At 46.7% G+C, this 17,521-nt stretch overlaps 1 protein-coding gene across 3 annotated transcripts in view; it reads left to right on the top strand.

Annotated features, from left to right (window-relative positions):
• The window catches only part of parn (poly(A)-specific ribonuclease (deadenylation nuclease)), a 153,535-nt gene that overhangs the window by 41,693 nt on the left and 94,321 nt on the right, over positions 1-17,521 (top strand). For all 3 annotated transcript variants that reach the window (XM_072481641.1, XM_072481642.1, XM_072481643.1), the window contains 3 exons: positions 14,832-14,909; positions 15,517-15,560; positions 15,769-15,811. In XM_072481641.1, coding sequence (XP_072337742.1) covers positions 14,832-14,909; positions 15,517-15,560; positions 15,769-15,811 — 165 coding nt within the window. The remainder of the gene's footprint in view (positions 1-14,831; positions 14,910-15,516; positions 15,561-15,768; positions 15,812-17,521) is intronic.

Below are 17,521 nucleotides of genomic sequence, written 5' to 3' on the forward strand. Positions count from 1 at the left end.
AAGTGGACCGAGATTAGCTGTACTGCAGCATTAGCTTAATATCCGTGGCCTCAACCCAAATCCTGTCCAACTGCTGGCAGTGAGATCTCCCACAATAGTAGTTGTGTGTTGGTCTCTTGAGCTGCCAGCTGTTGGACAAAATCAACTTCTATCTGTGTGCTGTGTAGCCATGGCTGTGTAAATTATAGTGAGTCTGTAATGTTACTGGAGAGATCCAGTGGCTGGAAAATCAATCCGATTGTTGTAAAAGTCTCTCTCTCTCTCTCTCTCTCTCTCTCTCTCTCTCTCTCTCTCTCTCTCTCTCTCTCTCTCTCTCTCTCTCTCTCTCTCTCTCTCTCTCTTTCCCCCCCTCCCCCAATCTCCCCAAATTGATGTTAATCCTTTGCCTTGGGCATCTTATCCACTCTGCCTGACTTTTGATCTTTCCCATACTGCCCCTCTTTCCCTCACCCCGTCCTCCTACCCTGAGAGCACAAGAACTGCTTTTCTACCATCTTTTCCACGCCCTCTGCTCTCTTATTGTGACACTCCATCACAGGATCCTACTGTACAGAAAGCAGCCAATGAGCCCATCTTTCCTGTGCTGGCTCTTGTTAAAGCTGTGCGATGAGAATCCCTGCAATTTGTAAGACTGTGAGGGAAGATTATTAAACCACAGGAGCTATAACACTGACCAATAGGTATCTTTTTTTTTAATAGAGTGCCCAATTCATTTTTCCAATTAAGGGGCAATTTAACGTAGCCAACCCACCTAGCCTGCACGTCTTTGGGTTGTGGGGGCGAAACCCACGCAAACACTGGGAGAATGTGCAAACTCCACACTGACAGTGACCCAGAGCCGGGATCGGACCTGGGACCTGGGCGCCGTGAGGCAGCAGGGCTATCCCACTGCGCCACCGTGCTGCCCCACCAATAGGTATCATTTATGTTAAAACAAACTTTATTTAAACACCGAATCCATCACATTAGCAATACAGTGATTGCTTTCCAATTAACAGTTAAAACAGTCCTTAAATAAAAGGCAAAAAAGCTTTAACTTGCTCACTATATATTCCAATTAAGCAACCCAGTACCATTCAAATGCCACTTAAGTTAACAGTCCGGGTTACTTGCCTCGCTGTGCAGATCTTTGGAGAGAAACCCTTTCAGGATCAACCTGAAAATCCTTCTGTCTTGTCGGACACTGCATTCAACTTAAAATCTTGTAGCAGACTGCAAAACTAAACACCGACCTGGTTCCTCACATTAATTACATAAAGTATAAACATTTATGTCCCTAAATAGGATGACCCAAAATTCGCTGGTGAATTCTCTGCCCAACCTGGATTCATACCAGATGATTCTGGGAGGCAATCTGAACTGTGTCTTGGACCCTAAATTGGATTGTTCCGAACCGAAATCTCGGGTTCCATCCAGGATGGCCATAGCTCTGGGTGGAGTAGATCTGTGGCACTTTCTGCAGCCAAACTATAATGGTTTTGTTTTACATGCCCTCCCTGCATATTCTCAAATTGACCTATATTTTTGATAATCCCCTCCCCTCTTTGTTGTTGTAACTGACTACTTGGCAATTGTCATATCAGACTACCACCCACATTTTGTAGATGTTGGCCCTTTCAAACACCCACCCTGGAGATTTGACACCACTCTGTTGTTTGACGACAAATTCTGTGAGCGTTTGCCTACCTCCATAGCGGAATTTATTACGCTCAACAAGTCAGATTCTATCTCTCCTCCACACTTTGGGAGACTCTCGAGGCCATCATCAGGGGGCAGGTGATTTCATATAGGGCTTACACCATGAAAATGGAGCAGTTGGAGCGACAGAGGTTGGTGAATGCCATCTTGGAGGTGTACCGGCAATACTCACTCACGCCAACACATTTATTAATGCACAGAAAAAGGTTACAGCTCTAATTTGAACTGATGTCTACTAGTAAGGCTGTGCGTCAGTTACGGCGCTCTGGGGCACCTTATATGGGCATGAGAGAAGGCCAGTCATTTGCTGGCTCACCAACTCAAGCGGCAGACCACGTCTTGAGAGATCCCTATGATTCATAACAAGGATGGAAATCTGGTCTCCACTCCTCTCCAGGTCAGTGAGACTTTCAGTTTGTATTACCATGAACTGTATGAGTCGGAACCCCCTCTGCACAAATTTGGTATGACTAGCTTTCTGGATGGTTTGCATTTCTGGAGGGTTCCCTGTCATCGAGGAGAGCAGGATATAAGAATTGGATTCCCCGTTGTGCCTGGGAGAGGTTTTGAAGTGCATTGAGCTGTTGCAAAGCCCCCCCCCGGTCTTGACTGCTTCTCAGTCGGGTTTTACAAAAGGTTTTCTGAACAGCTCAGACCTTTAATAATGGATATGTTTAATGACTAACTGTCTCCGATTTCATTTCCCTCGACCATTACTCAAGCCTCAATTTCTTTGCTCCTCAAGGACCCTGTAGAGTGTGCGTCATACTGACCCATCTCACTTGAATATGGACCTTGAGCTGCTGGCTAAGGCCCTGACGTTCAGGCTGGAGCCTTGTCTCTCAGGTATAACATAAGACTAGCTTTGTGAAGAGTGGACAACATTCAACGCCTTCTAAATGTCGTCCTCTTTCCCACCCACTGCTCCTGAACCCGAGGGTTTTGGTTGCAGAAAATACATTTTTTACAGTGGAATGTGACTATCTACCCGAGATTCTTGGGTGATTTGGATTCAGCCCTAAATTTGCCTTCAGGATTTCTGTTGTTTCATGGTCTTAAGGCCAATATTCGCACAAACACTGTATTTTCAAATTACTTTAACTTGAGCAGGGGCACTAGTCCTTTCTCCCTGCTGCTCTTTGCTTGGCTATTGAGCCCTCCTCAATAACATTGGGGGCATCTGATCAGTCCGTGGAGGGACATTTGTCAGAATGGAGTGGAGCATTCGGTATCGCTTTGTACAGGTGACCTACTTCTGTAAATTACAGACGCGACATCCCCCATGGCCAACATGATGAGGATGCTCACTGCGTTTGGTACCTTTTCTGGCGATAAACTAAAAGTGGATGAGAGAGTGTTTTCCAGTGAATCCACCTGTTAGAAACATAGAAAATAAAAGCTGCTGGGGGGAGCCATTTGGCCCCTTGAACCTGCTCTGCCGTTCATTATGACCATGGCTGATTATCAAATGCCACACAAAAGGTTGCTGCATAAACTAAAGATGCATGGCATTGAGGGGAAAGTGGTAGTATGGGTAGAGGATTGGTTAACTAACAGAAAGCAGAGAGTGGGGATAAATGGGTGTTTCTCTGGTTGGCAACCTGTAACTAGTGGGGTCCCTCAAGGATCAGTGTTGGGCCCGCAGTTGTTCACAATTTACATAGATGATTTGGAGTTGGGGACCAAGTGCAATGTGGCAAGGTTTGCAGACGACACTAAGATGAGTGGTAAAGCAAAAAGTGCAGAGGATACCGGAAGTCTGCAGAAGGATTTGGATAGGTTAGGTGAATGGTCTAGGGTCTGGCAGATGGAATTCAATGTTGCCAAGTGTGAGGCTATCCATTTTGGGAGGAATAACAGCAGAATGGATTATTATTTAAACGGTAAGATGTTAAAACATGCTGCTGTGCAGAGGGACCTGGGTGTGCTGGTGAACGAATTGCAAAAAGTTGGTGTGCAGGTGCAACAGGTGATTAAGAAGGCTAATCGAGTTTTGTCTTTCATTGCTAGAGGGATGGAGTTCAAGACTAGGGAGGTTATGCTGCAATTGTATAAGGTGTTGGTGAGGCCACAACTGGAGTATTGTGTTCAGTTTTGGTCTCCTTACCTGAGAAAGGACATATTGGCACTGGAGGGAGTGCAGAGGAGATTCACTAGGTTGATCCCAGAGTTGAGGGGATTAGATTATGATGAGAGGTTGAGTAGACTGGGACTGTACTCATTGGAGTTTAGAAGGATGCGGGGGGATCTTATTGAAACATATAAAATTATGAAGGGAATAGATAGGATAGATGCGGGCAGGTTGTTTCCACTGGTCGGGGAAAGCAGAACTAGGGGGCATAGCCTCAAAATAAGGGGAAGCAGATTTAGGACCGAGTTTAGGAGGAACTTCTTCACCCAAAGGGTTGTGAATCTCTGGAATTCCTTGCCCAGTGAAGCAGTTGAGGCTCCTTCTTTAAACGTTTTTAAGAAAAAGATAGATACCTTTCTAAAGAATAAAGGGATTTGGGGATATGGTGTACGGGCCGGAGAGTGGAGCTGAGTCCACAAAGGTCAGCCATGATCTCATTGAATGGCGGAGCAGGCTCGAGGGGCCAGATGGACTACTCCTGTTCCTTGTTTCCTTGTTCTTATGTTCTAAAACCCTGATTCCCCCCCCCCCCCCCCCCATATCCTTTGGTCCCTTTAGCCCCTTGGCTATATCTAATTCCTTCTTGAAATTCACTGCTCTCTGGATGAAGACATTTCTCCTCAGTCTTAAAAGGTTTAACCCTTATCTTCAAACTATGACCCCTAGTTCTAGACACCCCTGCCATCGGGAACATTTTTTCTGAATCTACCCTGTCTAATCCTGTTAGAATTTGGTAAGTTTGTATGAGATCCCCTTTCACTCTTCCAAACTCCAATGAATATAATCCTCTCCTCACTTGACAGTCCCGTCATCCCAGGAATTGGCCTGGTAAACCTTCGCTGCCCTCCCTCCACAGCAAGAACATCCTTCCTCAGATAAGGACACCAAAACTGCACACAGCACTCCACATGTGGCCTCACCAATGCCCTGTAAAATTCGAGGAGCTCAACTTCGTTCATTGCCGCTTCGCCTCTCTGACACCAGTTTCCGTTACTTGGGGGTCCTTGTAACCCATAATTGGGCCTTACTTCACAAATTAAATTACTCGAGCCTCATCAGTATTGTCGAAGCAGATCTGCAGAAGTGGAACATCTGCAGAAGTGGAGCAGCCTCCCTCTATCACAGGCAGGTAGGATCCAAAAGATCAAATTTTCCCAGATTCCTATTTTTTGTTCAATGTATCCCCATTTTTGTTTTTTGCCGAAATTGTTTTTTGCTGTGGTCAACATAATTGGTTTCTGCTTTTCTTTGGGTGGGTAAGTATCGCAGAATCCGCAGCATTCTGCTCCAGAGAGACGAAGGATTGGGAGGCTTGGCCCTTGGGAATCCTTTGTTTTGTGATTGGGCTGCCAACATTCAAAAAATCCTGCAGTGGCATAGCTACCCTGATTCGATTTGGGGCTAAATGAAGGCTCGCTCCTGCACCACCACCACTTCTTTTCACACTACAATTACTGCACTGCTACCTTTCAACCCTGCAGGTTTTTCCTCAAATCCTGTGGTGATTTTCCTCCTTCAGGATTTGAAACCATCTTGGCAACATTTCAAACATCTCTCTGTCTTCTTTAGCCCTGCAATATTAACCTTTTTTTCTCTCCTTCGGACCTGGACCCTTCATGTAAGTCTTGGAGAACAAAGGGACGTGCAATTTTGGGATCTATGCATAGAGGGGAGATTCAGGGCAGCACGATGGTGCAGTAGGTTAGCCCTGCTGCCTCACGGCACTGAGGTCCCAGGTTCAATCCTGGCCCTGGGTCACTGTCTGCGTGGAGTTTGCACATTCTCTCCGTGTTTGCGTGGGTTTCACCCCACAACCCAAAGGATGTGCAGGCTAGGTGGATTGGCCACACCAAATTTCCCCTGAATTTGAAAAAAATGCATTGGATACTCTAAATTTAAAAAAGAGAAGAAAATAAATAAGAGGGGAGACTGGACAGTTTTGAGGAGCTGGCTGACAAATTTCAGTTACCCAGTTCGAACCTCTTTTTCGTTATTTTCAAATGCGCGATTTTTCTTAAGTTTTTTTCCATTAGCCCCATCCTCCTCCTTGCTGAGGACCGTTTTGTCCTTGGCACAGACAGATCTGTATGGCATTATCCGTTACTCGGATCCTGCCCCTTTGGAGGAAGTGAGGGAGAGATGAGAGAGGGAACTGAATCCTGTGTTTACTGACGAGGCTGAGCGGGAAGCCCTCTACGGGGCGAACTCCACTTTTTCCTCCGCCCGACCGAGTCTAATTCAGTTTCAAGTATTGCACAGAACACATTGGACCAAAGTGAGGATGAGTGGATTTTTGCAGGATGCGGAAGACCAGTGTGACCATTGCTCGCTTGCGCCAACTAACCACATTCACATGTTTTGGTCTTGTTCCAAACTTGGTAGCTTCTGGTTTCTTTTTTTAATATTACATTGGAGATTCTTCGGTGGCCTTGGAACCATGTCCATTGGTAGCCATATTTGGGGTCTCAGCCTCACCGACATTACACTCTGGGATAGGGTCGGATGTTCTTGCCGTTGCCTCTTTGACCAGGAGGCGAGTATTGCTTAGCTGAAGGTTTCCCACACTGCCTAGTGCACCTGACTGGTTGGGTGATTTGATGTCATTTCTACACTTAGGAAAAATTACGTGTATCATTAGGGGGTCGGTGGGAAGGTTCTGAGGTGGCAACCATTAATCTTTTTTAAAGATCTAGATACTGTCAACTGTTGGGGGGGGGTTTAGTTTATAGGGGGATTTAGTTTTGTGTTACAATTTGAGGAAAGATGTGTATACAACATTTTGACTTTATACTTTTATATCTTTGATTGTTGATAATATGATTAATGTTTGTTTTAGAAAATTCGAAAATATTTAAAATTAAGTTACATAATATGTATCCCAAGCATTCTCCAGACTCTTCCCACTAAGTTATCCCATGACCTGCTTAGCTAGGACTAAACACAATCCCTCAAATTATCTACACCCTGGGGAAACGCTTTTTTAAAAAAAAATAAGTATATATATTATTTTTAGAGTATCTATTTTTTTTTTCCAATTAAGGGGCAATTTAGCGTGGCCAATCCACCTATCCAGCACATCTTTTTGGTTGTGGGGGTTAGACCCAAGCAGGCACGGTGAGAATGTGAGAACTCCACACTGATGGTGCCTCCAGGCCGGGTTCGAATCTGGGACCTCGGTGCCGTGAGGCAGCAGTGCTAACCACTGCACCATCGTCTGCCCTCCCTGGTGAAACTCTTAAACATAAATAATATTCTATCTCTCCATAAACAAGTAAATGGCAAAAATCAATGATTACCCCACCTTTGCGACCCCTTAATACAACTTTAGCAGACACACTGCCTGTATATATTTGAACCCAGGGTTTTTAATAACGTTACTAGAACAACATATAAAATATAATGTATAACAATTTCTTACATTCTTCACACTCTTCAAAACAGCAATCCAATTCAGTTCCTAGATTTCTTCCCATATCCATGCAAATCAGATTGCTTCAAACACACATTCAGTTGCCTTTAGAAAGTGCCTATGGGATCTAATTCTATCACCCTTTTTGGTTAATGTTCCAGATCATCCTACCGTTTTTGGTTAATGTTCCAGATCATCCTAACCTTCTATGTGAAATAATTTCTCCTCTTGTGATTCTATCAATTATTTTGAATCTGTCCTCTTGTGTTGTCCGAGGTTTGAGGTTCTCCAGACTTCGTCAACACCTCACAGGATTTTGCATGTTTCTGTTGGGTCGGCCCCTTAACATTGTCCTAAGGAAAACAATCTCCGCTTTTCCAATTTCTCTAAATAGCTGAAGTCCCTTGTCCCGAGTAAAACTCCCCTGTAGCTGCTCCTTCCTAAACCTCCGATTTACACTATTTTAAGGGTCATCTTGTTTGGCTGTTCCTTTATCACTTAGTAAAAATGCACGTTGGTTGATCCGAATATGATTTTATCAGTGCAAATCTATTAATCTTTGAGTTTCTGTATTTAAAAAAATTATTCGCTGGTTATGAAAGTACTGGTCAACATGATTTGAATGATAGTTATTAAATTATGTTTTTCTTCTTTGCAAAATGTTAATCCCTTCAAAAAATCTTTTTTTTTTTAAATAAATATTTTATTGAAAATTTTTGGTCAACCAACACAGTACATTGTGCATCCCATACACAACATTATAACAATACAGATAACAATGACCTTTTTTATATTAACAAAAAATAAATAAATATTAAATAACAAAAATGAAAACTAGCCCTAATTGGCAACTGCCTTGTCACAGGCTACACCCCCCCCCCCCCCCCCCCAAATCCTGGGCTGCTGCTGCTGCCTTCTTTTTTCCCCCAATCTATCTTTCCGCAAGATATTCGACGAACGGTTGCCACCGCCTGGTGAACCCTTGAGCCGACCCCCTTAGGACGAACTTAATCCGCTCTAGCTTTATGAACCCCGCCATGTCATTTATCCAGGTCTCCACCCCCGGGGGCTTGGCTTCTTTCCACATTAACAATATCCTGCGCCGGGCTACTAGGGACGCAAAGGCCAAAACATCGGCCTCTCTCGCCTCCTGCACTCCCGGCTCTTGTGCAACCCCAAATATAGCCAACCCCCAGCTTGGTTCGACCCGGACTCCTACTACTTTTGAAAGCGCCTTTGTCACCCCCACCCAAAACCCCTGTAGTGCCGGGCATGACCAAAACATATGGGTATGATTCGCTGGGCTTCTCGAGCACCTCGCACACCTATCCTCCACCCCAAAAAATTTACTGAGCCGTGTTCCAGTCATATGTGCCCTGTGTAATACCTTAAACTGAATCAGGCTTAGCCTGGCACACGAGGACGACGAGTTTACCCTGCTTAGGGCATCTGCCCACAGCCCCTCCTCGATCTCCTCCCCTAGCTCTTCTTCCCATTTCCCTTTTAGTTCATCCACCATAGTCTCCCCTTCGTCCCTCATTTCCCTATATATATCCGACACCTTACCATCCCCCACCCATTTCTTTGAGATGACTCTGTCCTGCACCTCTTGTGTCGGGAGCTGCGGGAATTCCCTCACCTGTTGCCTCGCAAAAGCCCTCAATTGCATGTACCTGAATGCATTCCCTTGGCGCAACCCATATTTCTCGGTCAGCGCTCCCAGACTTGCGAACTTCCCATCCACAAATAGATCTTTCAGTTGCGTTATTCCTGCTCTTTGCCACATTCCATATCCCCCATCCATTCCCCCCGGGGCAAACCTATGGTTGTTTCTTATCGGGGACCCCCCCAATGCTCCGGTCTTTCCCCTATGTCGTCTCCACTGTCCCCAAATCTTCTGTGTAGCTACCACCACCGGGCTCGTGGTGTAGTTCCTCGGTGAGAACGGCAATGGGGCTGTCACCATAGCCTGCAGGCTGGTCCCCCTACAGGACGCCCTCTCTAATCTCTTCCACGCCGCTCCCTCCTCCTCTCCCATCCACTTACTCACCATTGAAATATTAGCGGCCCAATAGTACTCACTTAGGCTCGGTAGTGCCAGCCCCCCCCTATCCCTACTACGCTGTAAGAATCCCTTCCTCACTCTCGGAGTCTTCCCGGCCCAAACAAAACCCATGATGCTCTTTTCTATCCTTTTAAAAAAAAAAAAGCCTTTGTGATCACCACCGGGAGGCACTGAAACACAAAGAGGAATCTCGGGAGGACCACCATCTTAACCGCCTGCACCCCCCCTGCCATTGACAGTGCTACCATATCCCATCTCTTGAAATCTTCCTCCATCTGTTCCACCAACCGCGTTAAATTTAGCCTGTGCAATGTGCCCCAATTCTTAGCTATCTGGATCCCCAGGTAACGAAAGTCTCTTGTTACCTTCCTCAACGGTAGGTCTTCTATTTCTCTACTCTGCTCCCCTGGATGCACCACAAACAGCTCACTCTTCCCCATGTTCAATTTATACCCTGAGAAATCCCCAAACTCCCCAAGTATCCGCATTATTTCTGGCATCCCCTCCGCCGGATCCGCCACATATAGTAGCAAATCATCCGCATATAAAGATACCCGGTGTTCTTCTCCTCCCCTAAGTACTCCCCTCCATCTCTTGGAACCCCTCAGCGCTATCGCCAGGGGCTCAATCGCCAGTGCAAACAGTAATGGGGACAGAGGACATCCCTGCCTTGTCCCTCTATGGAGCCGAAAATATGCTGATCCCCGTCCATTCGTGACCACACTCGCCACTGGGGCCCTATACAATAGCTGCACCCATCTAACATACCCCTCTCCAAAACCAAATCTCCTCAACACCTCCCACAAATAATCCCATTCCACTCTATCAAATGCTTTCTCGGCATCCATCGCCACTACTATCTCCGTTTCACCCTCTGGTGGGGCCATCATCATTACCCCTAACAGCCTCCGTATATTCGTGTTCAGCTGTCTCCCCTTCACAAACCCAGTTTGGTCCTCGTGAACCACCCCCGGGACACATTCCTCTATTCTCATTGCCATTACCTTGGCCAGGACCTTGGCATCCACATTTAGGAGGGAAATTGGTCTGTAGGACCCGCATTGTAGCGGGTCCTTTTCCTTCTTTAAGAGAAGCGATATCGTTGCTTCAGACATAGTCGGGGGCAGTTGTCCCCTTTCCTTTGCCTCGTTAAAGGTCCTCGTCAGTACCGGGGCGAGCAAGTCCAAATATTTTCTGTAAAATTCAACTGGGAATCCGTCCGGTCCCGGGGCCTTTCCCGTCTGCATGTTCCTAATTCCTTTCACCACTTCTTCTACCTTGATCTGTGCTCCCAGTCCCACCCTTTCCTGCTCTTTCACCTTGGGAATTTCCAGCCGATCCAAAAAGTCCATCATTCTCTCCCTCCCATCCGGGGGTTGAGCTTCATATAATTTTTTATAAAATGTCTTGAACACTTCATTCACTCTCTCCGCTCCCCGCTCCATCTCTCCTTCCTCGTCCCTCACTCCCCCTATTTCCCTCGCTGCTCCCCTTTTCCTCAATTGGTGTGCCAGCAATCTGCTCGCCTTCTCCCCATATTCATACTGTACACCCTGCGCCTTCCTCCATTGTGCCTCTGCAGTGCCTGTAGTCAGCAAGTCAAATTCCACATGCAGCCTTTGCCTTTCCCTGTACAATCCCTCCTCCGGTGCTTCCGCATATTGTCTGTCCACCCTCAAAAGTTCTTGCAGCAACCGCTCCCGTTCCTTACTCTCCTGCTTCCCTTTATGTGCCCTTATTGATATCAGCTCCCCCCTAACCACCGCCTTCAACGCCTCCCAGACCACTCCCACCTGAACCTCCCCATTGTCATTGAGTTCCAAGTACTTTTCAATACATCCCCTCACCCTTAGGCACACCCCCTCATCCGCCATTAGTCCCATGTCCATTCTCCAGGGTGGGCGCCCTCCTGTTTCCTCCCCTATCTCCAAGTCCACCCAGTGTGGGGCATGATCCGAAATGGCTATAGCCGTATATTCCGTTCCCCTCACCTTCGGGATCAATGCCCTACCCAACACAAAAAAGTCTATGCGCGAATAGACTTTATGGACATCGGAGAAAAACGAGAACTCCTTACTCCTAGGTCTACTGAATCTCCACGGGTCCACACCTCCCATCTGCTCCATAAAATCTTTAAGCACCTTGGCTGCTGCCGGCCTCCTACCAGTCCTGGACTTCGACCTATCCAGCCCTGGTTCCAACACCGTGTTAAAGTCTCCCCCCATTATCAGCTTTCCCGTCTCTAGGTCCGGGATGCGTCCTAGCATTAGCCTCATAAAGTTGGCATCATCCCAGTTCGGGGCATACACATTTACCAAAACCACCATCTCTCCCTGTAGCTTGCCACTCACCATCACGTATCTGCCCCCGTTATCCGCCACTATAGTCTTTGCCTCGAACATTACCCGCTTCCCCACTAATATAGCCACCCCCCTGTTTTTCGCATCCAGCCCCGAATGGAACACCTGCCCCACCCATCCTTTGCGCAGCCTAACCTGGTCTATCAGTTTCAGGTGCGTTTCCTGTAACATAACCACATCTGCTTTAAGTTTAAGGTGTGCGAGTACTCGTGCCCTCTTTATCGGCCCGTTGAGCCCTCTCACGTTCCACGTGATCAGCCGAGTTGGGGGGCTTCCCACCCCCCCCCCCCCCCTTGCCGGTTAGCCATCATCTTTTTCCAGCTTCTCACCCAGTTCCCACGCAGCTGTATCTCCCCCAGGCGGTGCCCCCCCGCCCATCCTCTCCCGTACCCACTCCCCCCTTTCCCCAGCAGCAGCAACCCAGTAATTCCCCCCTCCCACCCCCCCCCCCCCCCCCGCTAGACCCCCCGCTAGCGTAATTACTCCCCCCATGTTGCTCCCAGAAGTCAGCAAACTCTGGCTGACCTCGACTTCCCCCCGTGACCACGGCTCGCACCGTGCGACGCCCCCTCCTTCCTGCTTCTCTATTCCCGCCATAATTATCATAGCGCGGGAACCAAGCCCGCGCTTCTCCCTCGGCCCCGCCTCCCATGGCCAACGCCCCATCTCCTCTCCCTCCCCACCTCCCCCCATCACCACCTGTGGGAGAAAGAAAAGTTACCATACCGCAGGATTAGAACATAAAACCCCTCTTCGCCCCCCACATTCGCCCCACCACTTTGTCCAAACGTTCTTTTTAATAATCCACTCATTCCAGTTTTTCTTCTACAATAAAAGTCCACGCTTCATCCGCCGTCTCAAAGTAGTGGTGCCTCCCTTGATATGTGACCCACAGTCTTGCCGGTTGCAGCATTCCAAATTTTATCTTCCTTTTATGAAGCACCGCCTTGGCCCGATTAAAGCTCGCCCTCCTTCTCGCCACCTCCGCACTCCAGTCTTGATAAACGCGGATCACCGCGTTCTCCCATTTACTGCACCGAGTTTTCTTCGCCCATCTAAGGACCATTTCTCTATCCTTAAAACGGAGGAATCTCACCACTATGGCTCTGGGAGTTTCTCCTGCTCTCGATCCTCGCACCATAACTCGGTACGCTCCCTCCACCTCCAACGGACCCGTCGGGGCCTCCGCTCCCATTAACGAGTGCAGCATCGTGCTCACATATGCCCCGACGTCCGCCCCCTCCACACCTTCAGGAAGGCCAAGAATCCTCAGGTTGTTCCTCCTTGCGTTGTTTTCCAGTGCCTCCAACCTCTCCACACATCGTTTCTGATGTGCCTCCTGTATCTCCGTCTTCACCACCAGGCCCTGTATATCGTTCTCATTCTCGGCTGCTTTCGCCTTCACGACCCGAAGCTCCTGCTCCTGGGTCTTTTGTTCCTCCTTTAGCCCTTCGATCGCCTGTAGTATCGGGGCCAACAACTCTTTCTTCATTTCCTTTTTTATCTCCTCCACGCAGCATTTCAAGAACTCTTGTTGTTCAGGGCCCCATATGAAACTGCCACCTTCCGACGCCATCTTGGTTTTTGCTTGCCTTCCTTGCCGTTGTTCCAAAGGATCCGCTGCAATCCGGCCACTTTCCTCTCCTTTTTCCATCCGTGTCCAGGGGGAATACCCTTCTGGTTTACCGCACGGTGTTTTTTGCCGTTAAAATTGCCGTTGGGGCTCCTATCAAGAGCCCAAAAGTCCGTTCCACCGGGAGCTGCCGAAACATGCGACTTAGCTGGTCATCGCCGCACCCGGAAGTCCCTTCAAAAAATCTTAGCGATCAAAGTGGAAAACAAATGAGCCAAAGGGTTAATGACCATTTTCAACTGGTATTCTTTTTAACTGTTGGTCAGATTTTATTCTCTCTTTGTTTGAGGTGAATAATTCAAGTCCAATTTTTCAAAATGTGTAGTAATGCAGCAGAACTGTGGTAACGCAGCGGCACTGGTTGTATGTAGTATGAAGTAATAATAATAATTGCTTATTGTCACAAGTAGGCTTCAATGAAGTTACTGTGAAAAGCGCCTAGTCGCCACATTCCGGCACTTGTTCGGGGAGGCTGGTACGGGAATTGAACATGCGCTGCTGCCTTATTCTGTATTACAAGCTAGCTATTTAGCCCAGTGTGCTAAACCAGCCCCTACAGTCATACAGACAAGGAATGTTCTGATCTGCAATGGTTTCTTCACCCAATTTGAGATTGGGTGGCATTGGAGGTATAATTGAGAGGCAATTTCCCAGGATTCCTTCTGATTCATCAGCGCTGTATAAATGACTGCTCACAGATGGCTGGTGTCAGTAAATCTGTTCTTTGTTACAGTGACATCAGCAGGTGAATGTCCTGCCAATATTCCCTGTCTAACCTCTTACAAAGCAGCACCAAATGGTGATCAGTGCTCACGAGCCATAGTCCATCATTAGTCACCATCTCTAGCACAGGATGGAAGAACATTTTTTTTCTTTCAAAACCATCTGACAATTCAGATTTTAAAAACTTTAGTCATACTTAAAAGATCCACTATTGGGATTTTTTTTTTTTTACACCAGTCGATATCATTGATAATTATTGAGTTAGCTAACATATGTGTCCCCTAGTGCTGTTTGCAGGATTTCTCCCTAAAACCCATGAATTGTTGCATTCATTAAGTTTAAAGAGTGAACACACTGTCAAATGTTGGCGAGTCTCATCCATTGCAGAAGGTTGACTAGAATTGGGATCTATATGTTCACTGTGTCTACACTGTGTATTTTCATTAAAATTTGAGCAAGTTGCAAACACTGAGGAATTATGTTGGACAAAGCCCAATATTTTTCCGTGCACATACATGCCCAAAGTTTTCCTTTAAACTAAAAGGTAATATTTTCAGAAAAGTCCAGAAGTTCCATTCTCTTTCTCTCTCTCTCTCTCTCTCTCTCTCTCTCTCTCCCTCCCTCTCTCCTCCTCCTCCCCCTCCTCCTCCTCCTCCCCCCCCCCCCCCCCCCGCAGATTCTTGACATGTTAAAGGGAGGCCTGATAAGTGATGTTGTTGAATTGACTGTTATCATGTGCAGTGTAATTTGTGTATAATTGACTGTAAATAGTTGTTTCTAAAATAAGTATTGTCTTTTTCTTTTCTTTTCAGGGTAAACTGGTTGTGGGACACAACATGTTGCTTGATGTCATGCATACAATTCATCAGTTTTTCTGCCCATTGCCTGATGTATGTATTTATCCACTTGAAATGAACTTAGTTTTCACTGTAGGGCTTGACTAAGAGTGCTTGCAAAGTTTGAATATTATTCTCGGAAGGTGGTTTCTGTAGGAATGTTTCAATTTATCTTGTCCTACTGCAATGAATTGTTTGTGCAAAGGGACTGAATAGACAGGAGAAAGAAATTAGAAGGTTCAAATCCCTTTTTCTTGACTATCTGGGGGCAGACAGCTTGCCCTTTCTAGGAAGATCTTTAATGTTGAGTCGGTCACCTGTTTACAGGGGATGGGGGGAGGGAAGAGGAGGAGAGTGGAGAGATGACTCTTGTCCCAATTTCTCAACGTCCTTTTTCTCTGCCCTGGTGAGGAAGGGATTGCTGTCTGGATGGAGGCATCTATTCAAAGCGAAGAGGCAGAGAGAAAAGGCTGAACTGTGTGAAAGTTTATGGATGATCCAGCACATTGTGTGCTTTAGCATAACAATTTAAGTAGCTTTTTTAAAAAAAACCTTTTGGGAGTTTCTTTGAATAAAACTGAATGGGACTGTGTGGTCTGCTGTTTGTTGTTCTCTCTTGAATTGAATTTTATGTCCCAACTATCTTATTTTTTAAAAATAGGAGTTAAATGAATTTAAAGAAGTAACAACAAGTGTTTTTACCAGGTAAGGTTTATTTTGATACTTGCATTTCATTCGCAAGTTTTAATATTATAGGTAGTGTACGGGGGAGAAGAGAGGGGATAACCAAATTTGGAAAGCTAAATGGTAATTCTGAGAATAAATACTAATTGTAACAGTTGACTGCATGGAGATTCCTACTTTGATTCCTAACATTCTGATGTAATTGTGTGCCGTTTCTTTTTTCACAAAGGCTTCTAGATACAAAACTCATGGCGAGCACACATCCTTTTAAGGTAAATTGGTTGTGTTTTATTGAGCATACTTGCCATATTTTAAACTGTGAAGGTGCTGTCCTGCTGAGGCCATATTTGCTGGCATTAGTCATCCTAGTACGAATGTAAAGCCACGTGGTGCATGCTATTAGATCACTCTTGTGCCTGCACCATCTTGGAAATGTGCCAGGTCAGACATGCAGCTAGACCACCACATTTTCAGGATCCTGTAGAAGAGAATTAGACGCAAGTATGCCAATGCGCTAAAACTCCACATCTTGCTCTAACTGATTTCTCTAGCTATGACTGTAGGCAGAGATAATATAAATTTTGTGGTTCATGCACACAGCGTGATGCAATTAAATACTTCCCTGCACACTTTTTGTTCTGAGTGTTTATCGTGAACTCAGATTTTTTTTATTGCTACATTGTTTCTCAGTTTTGTTACCAGATGGAATTTTGACATCTGGAAAAATGACATCTTTTATTTCTGCTATATCATTCAGACCCCTCGGCCGGAGTGGAGGGAATGAGGTGTTTTTTAGACGGGTTGGAGTGCCCCAAGGTAGAGAAGGATCTGGTAGAGGGGCTGAGTGCCCATTGGATTGGTGGAGGGTATGGGGGTGATGCAGGTTTGGAAGGCCCTGGGCCCGGTAGAATTTTTAAGGCTTTTGGGAGACCTGGGGCCCCTGCTGGTAAGGGCATTAAATGAGGGCCCCCGCCTCTTCACGTTGTTGTAGGCCACGATTTCCTTAATTTTAAAGAAGGATAAGGACCCAGAGCAGTGTGGGTCCTACCCTCCAATTTCATTGCTGAATGTAGATGCCAAGTTGCTGGCTAAGATCTTGGCCTTGCGGATTGAGGACTGTGTGCCGGGGTTGATGGGGGAAGACCAGATGGGATTTGTAAAGGGGCAACATCTGTTGGCCAATATTAGGTGTTTGTTATATTGATGGAGGGACGTATTGTGGAGGTAGCGGTCGCCATGGACACTTTGAAGGCTTTTGACCGGATAGAATGGGTCTACTTGTAGGAGTTGCTAGTGCGGTTTGGGCAGGGGTTTGTGGATTGGATCCGGTTGTTGTACCGGGCACTGGCAGCGAGTGTACGGAAGAACCAGGTGAGTTCTGGGTATTTTAGGCTGCATCGTGGGACAAGGCAGGGATGCCCACTCTCCTCACTGGAAGGTATTGAGGGGGGGGGTGGGTGCTGGCCCTGCCAAATTTGATGAACTATTACAGGCAGCAAATATAGCCATGGTAAGGAAGTGGGTAATGGGGGTGGGGCGGTATGGGAGCAGATGGAGGCAGCCTCTTGTAAGGACTCGAGCTTTGGGGCACTGTTGATGGCGCCCCTGCCATTCTCGCCAGCCAGTATTCCACATGTCTGGTGCTGGTGCCGTCCCTGAGGGTGTGGGGACAGTGGTGGCAGCACCTGAGGCTGGATGGCACTGGCCTGCGGTAATCAGGAGTTCGCTCCGGGTGGGCAGGGAGAGGCCCATTTGCTGACCGGGGGGGGGGGGTTTAAAAAAATTAAGGAGGTGGGGGGGGGGGGTTAAAAAAATTAAGGAGGTAGGGGAGGTGGAGGGAGGGTGGGACGGTGGAGTGTTAGATATAGAGCCTTAATAAAAACATTTTAAAAAATAAGTTAATTTTGGCGTTCTAGATCCTGTGTAGTATATTGTGAACCCTGCGGCCTTGGGAAAGAGACTTGACAGTCAATATTGATGAA

The sequence above is a fragment of the Scyliorhinus torazame genome, chromosome 17, assembly GCF_047496885.1.
Source record: "Scyliorhinus torazame isolate Kashiwa2021f chromosome 17, sScyTor2.1, whole genome shotgun sequence".
Classification (NCBI taxonomy): domain Eukaryota; kingdom Metazoa; phylum Chordata; class Chondrichthyes; order Carcharhiniformes; family Scyliorhinidae; genus Scyliorhinus; species Scyliorhinus torazame.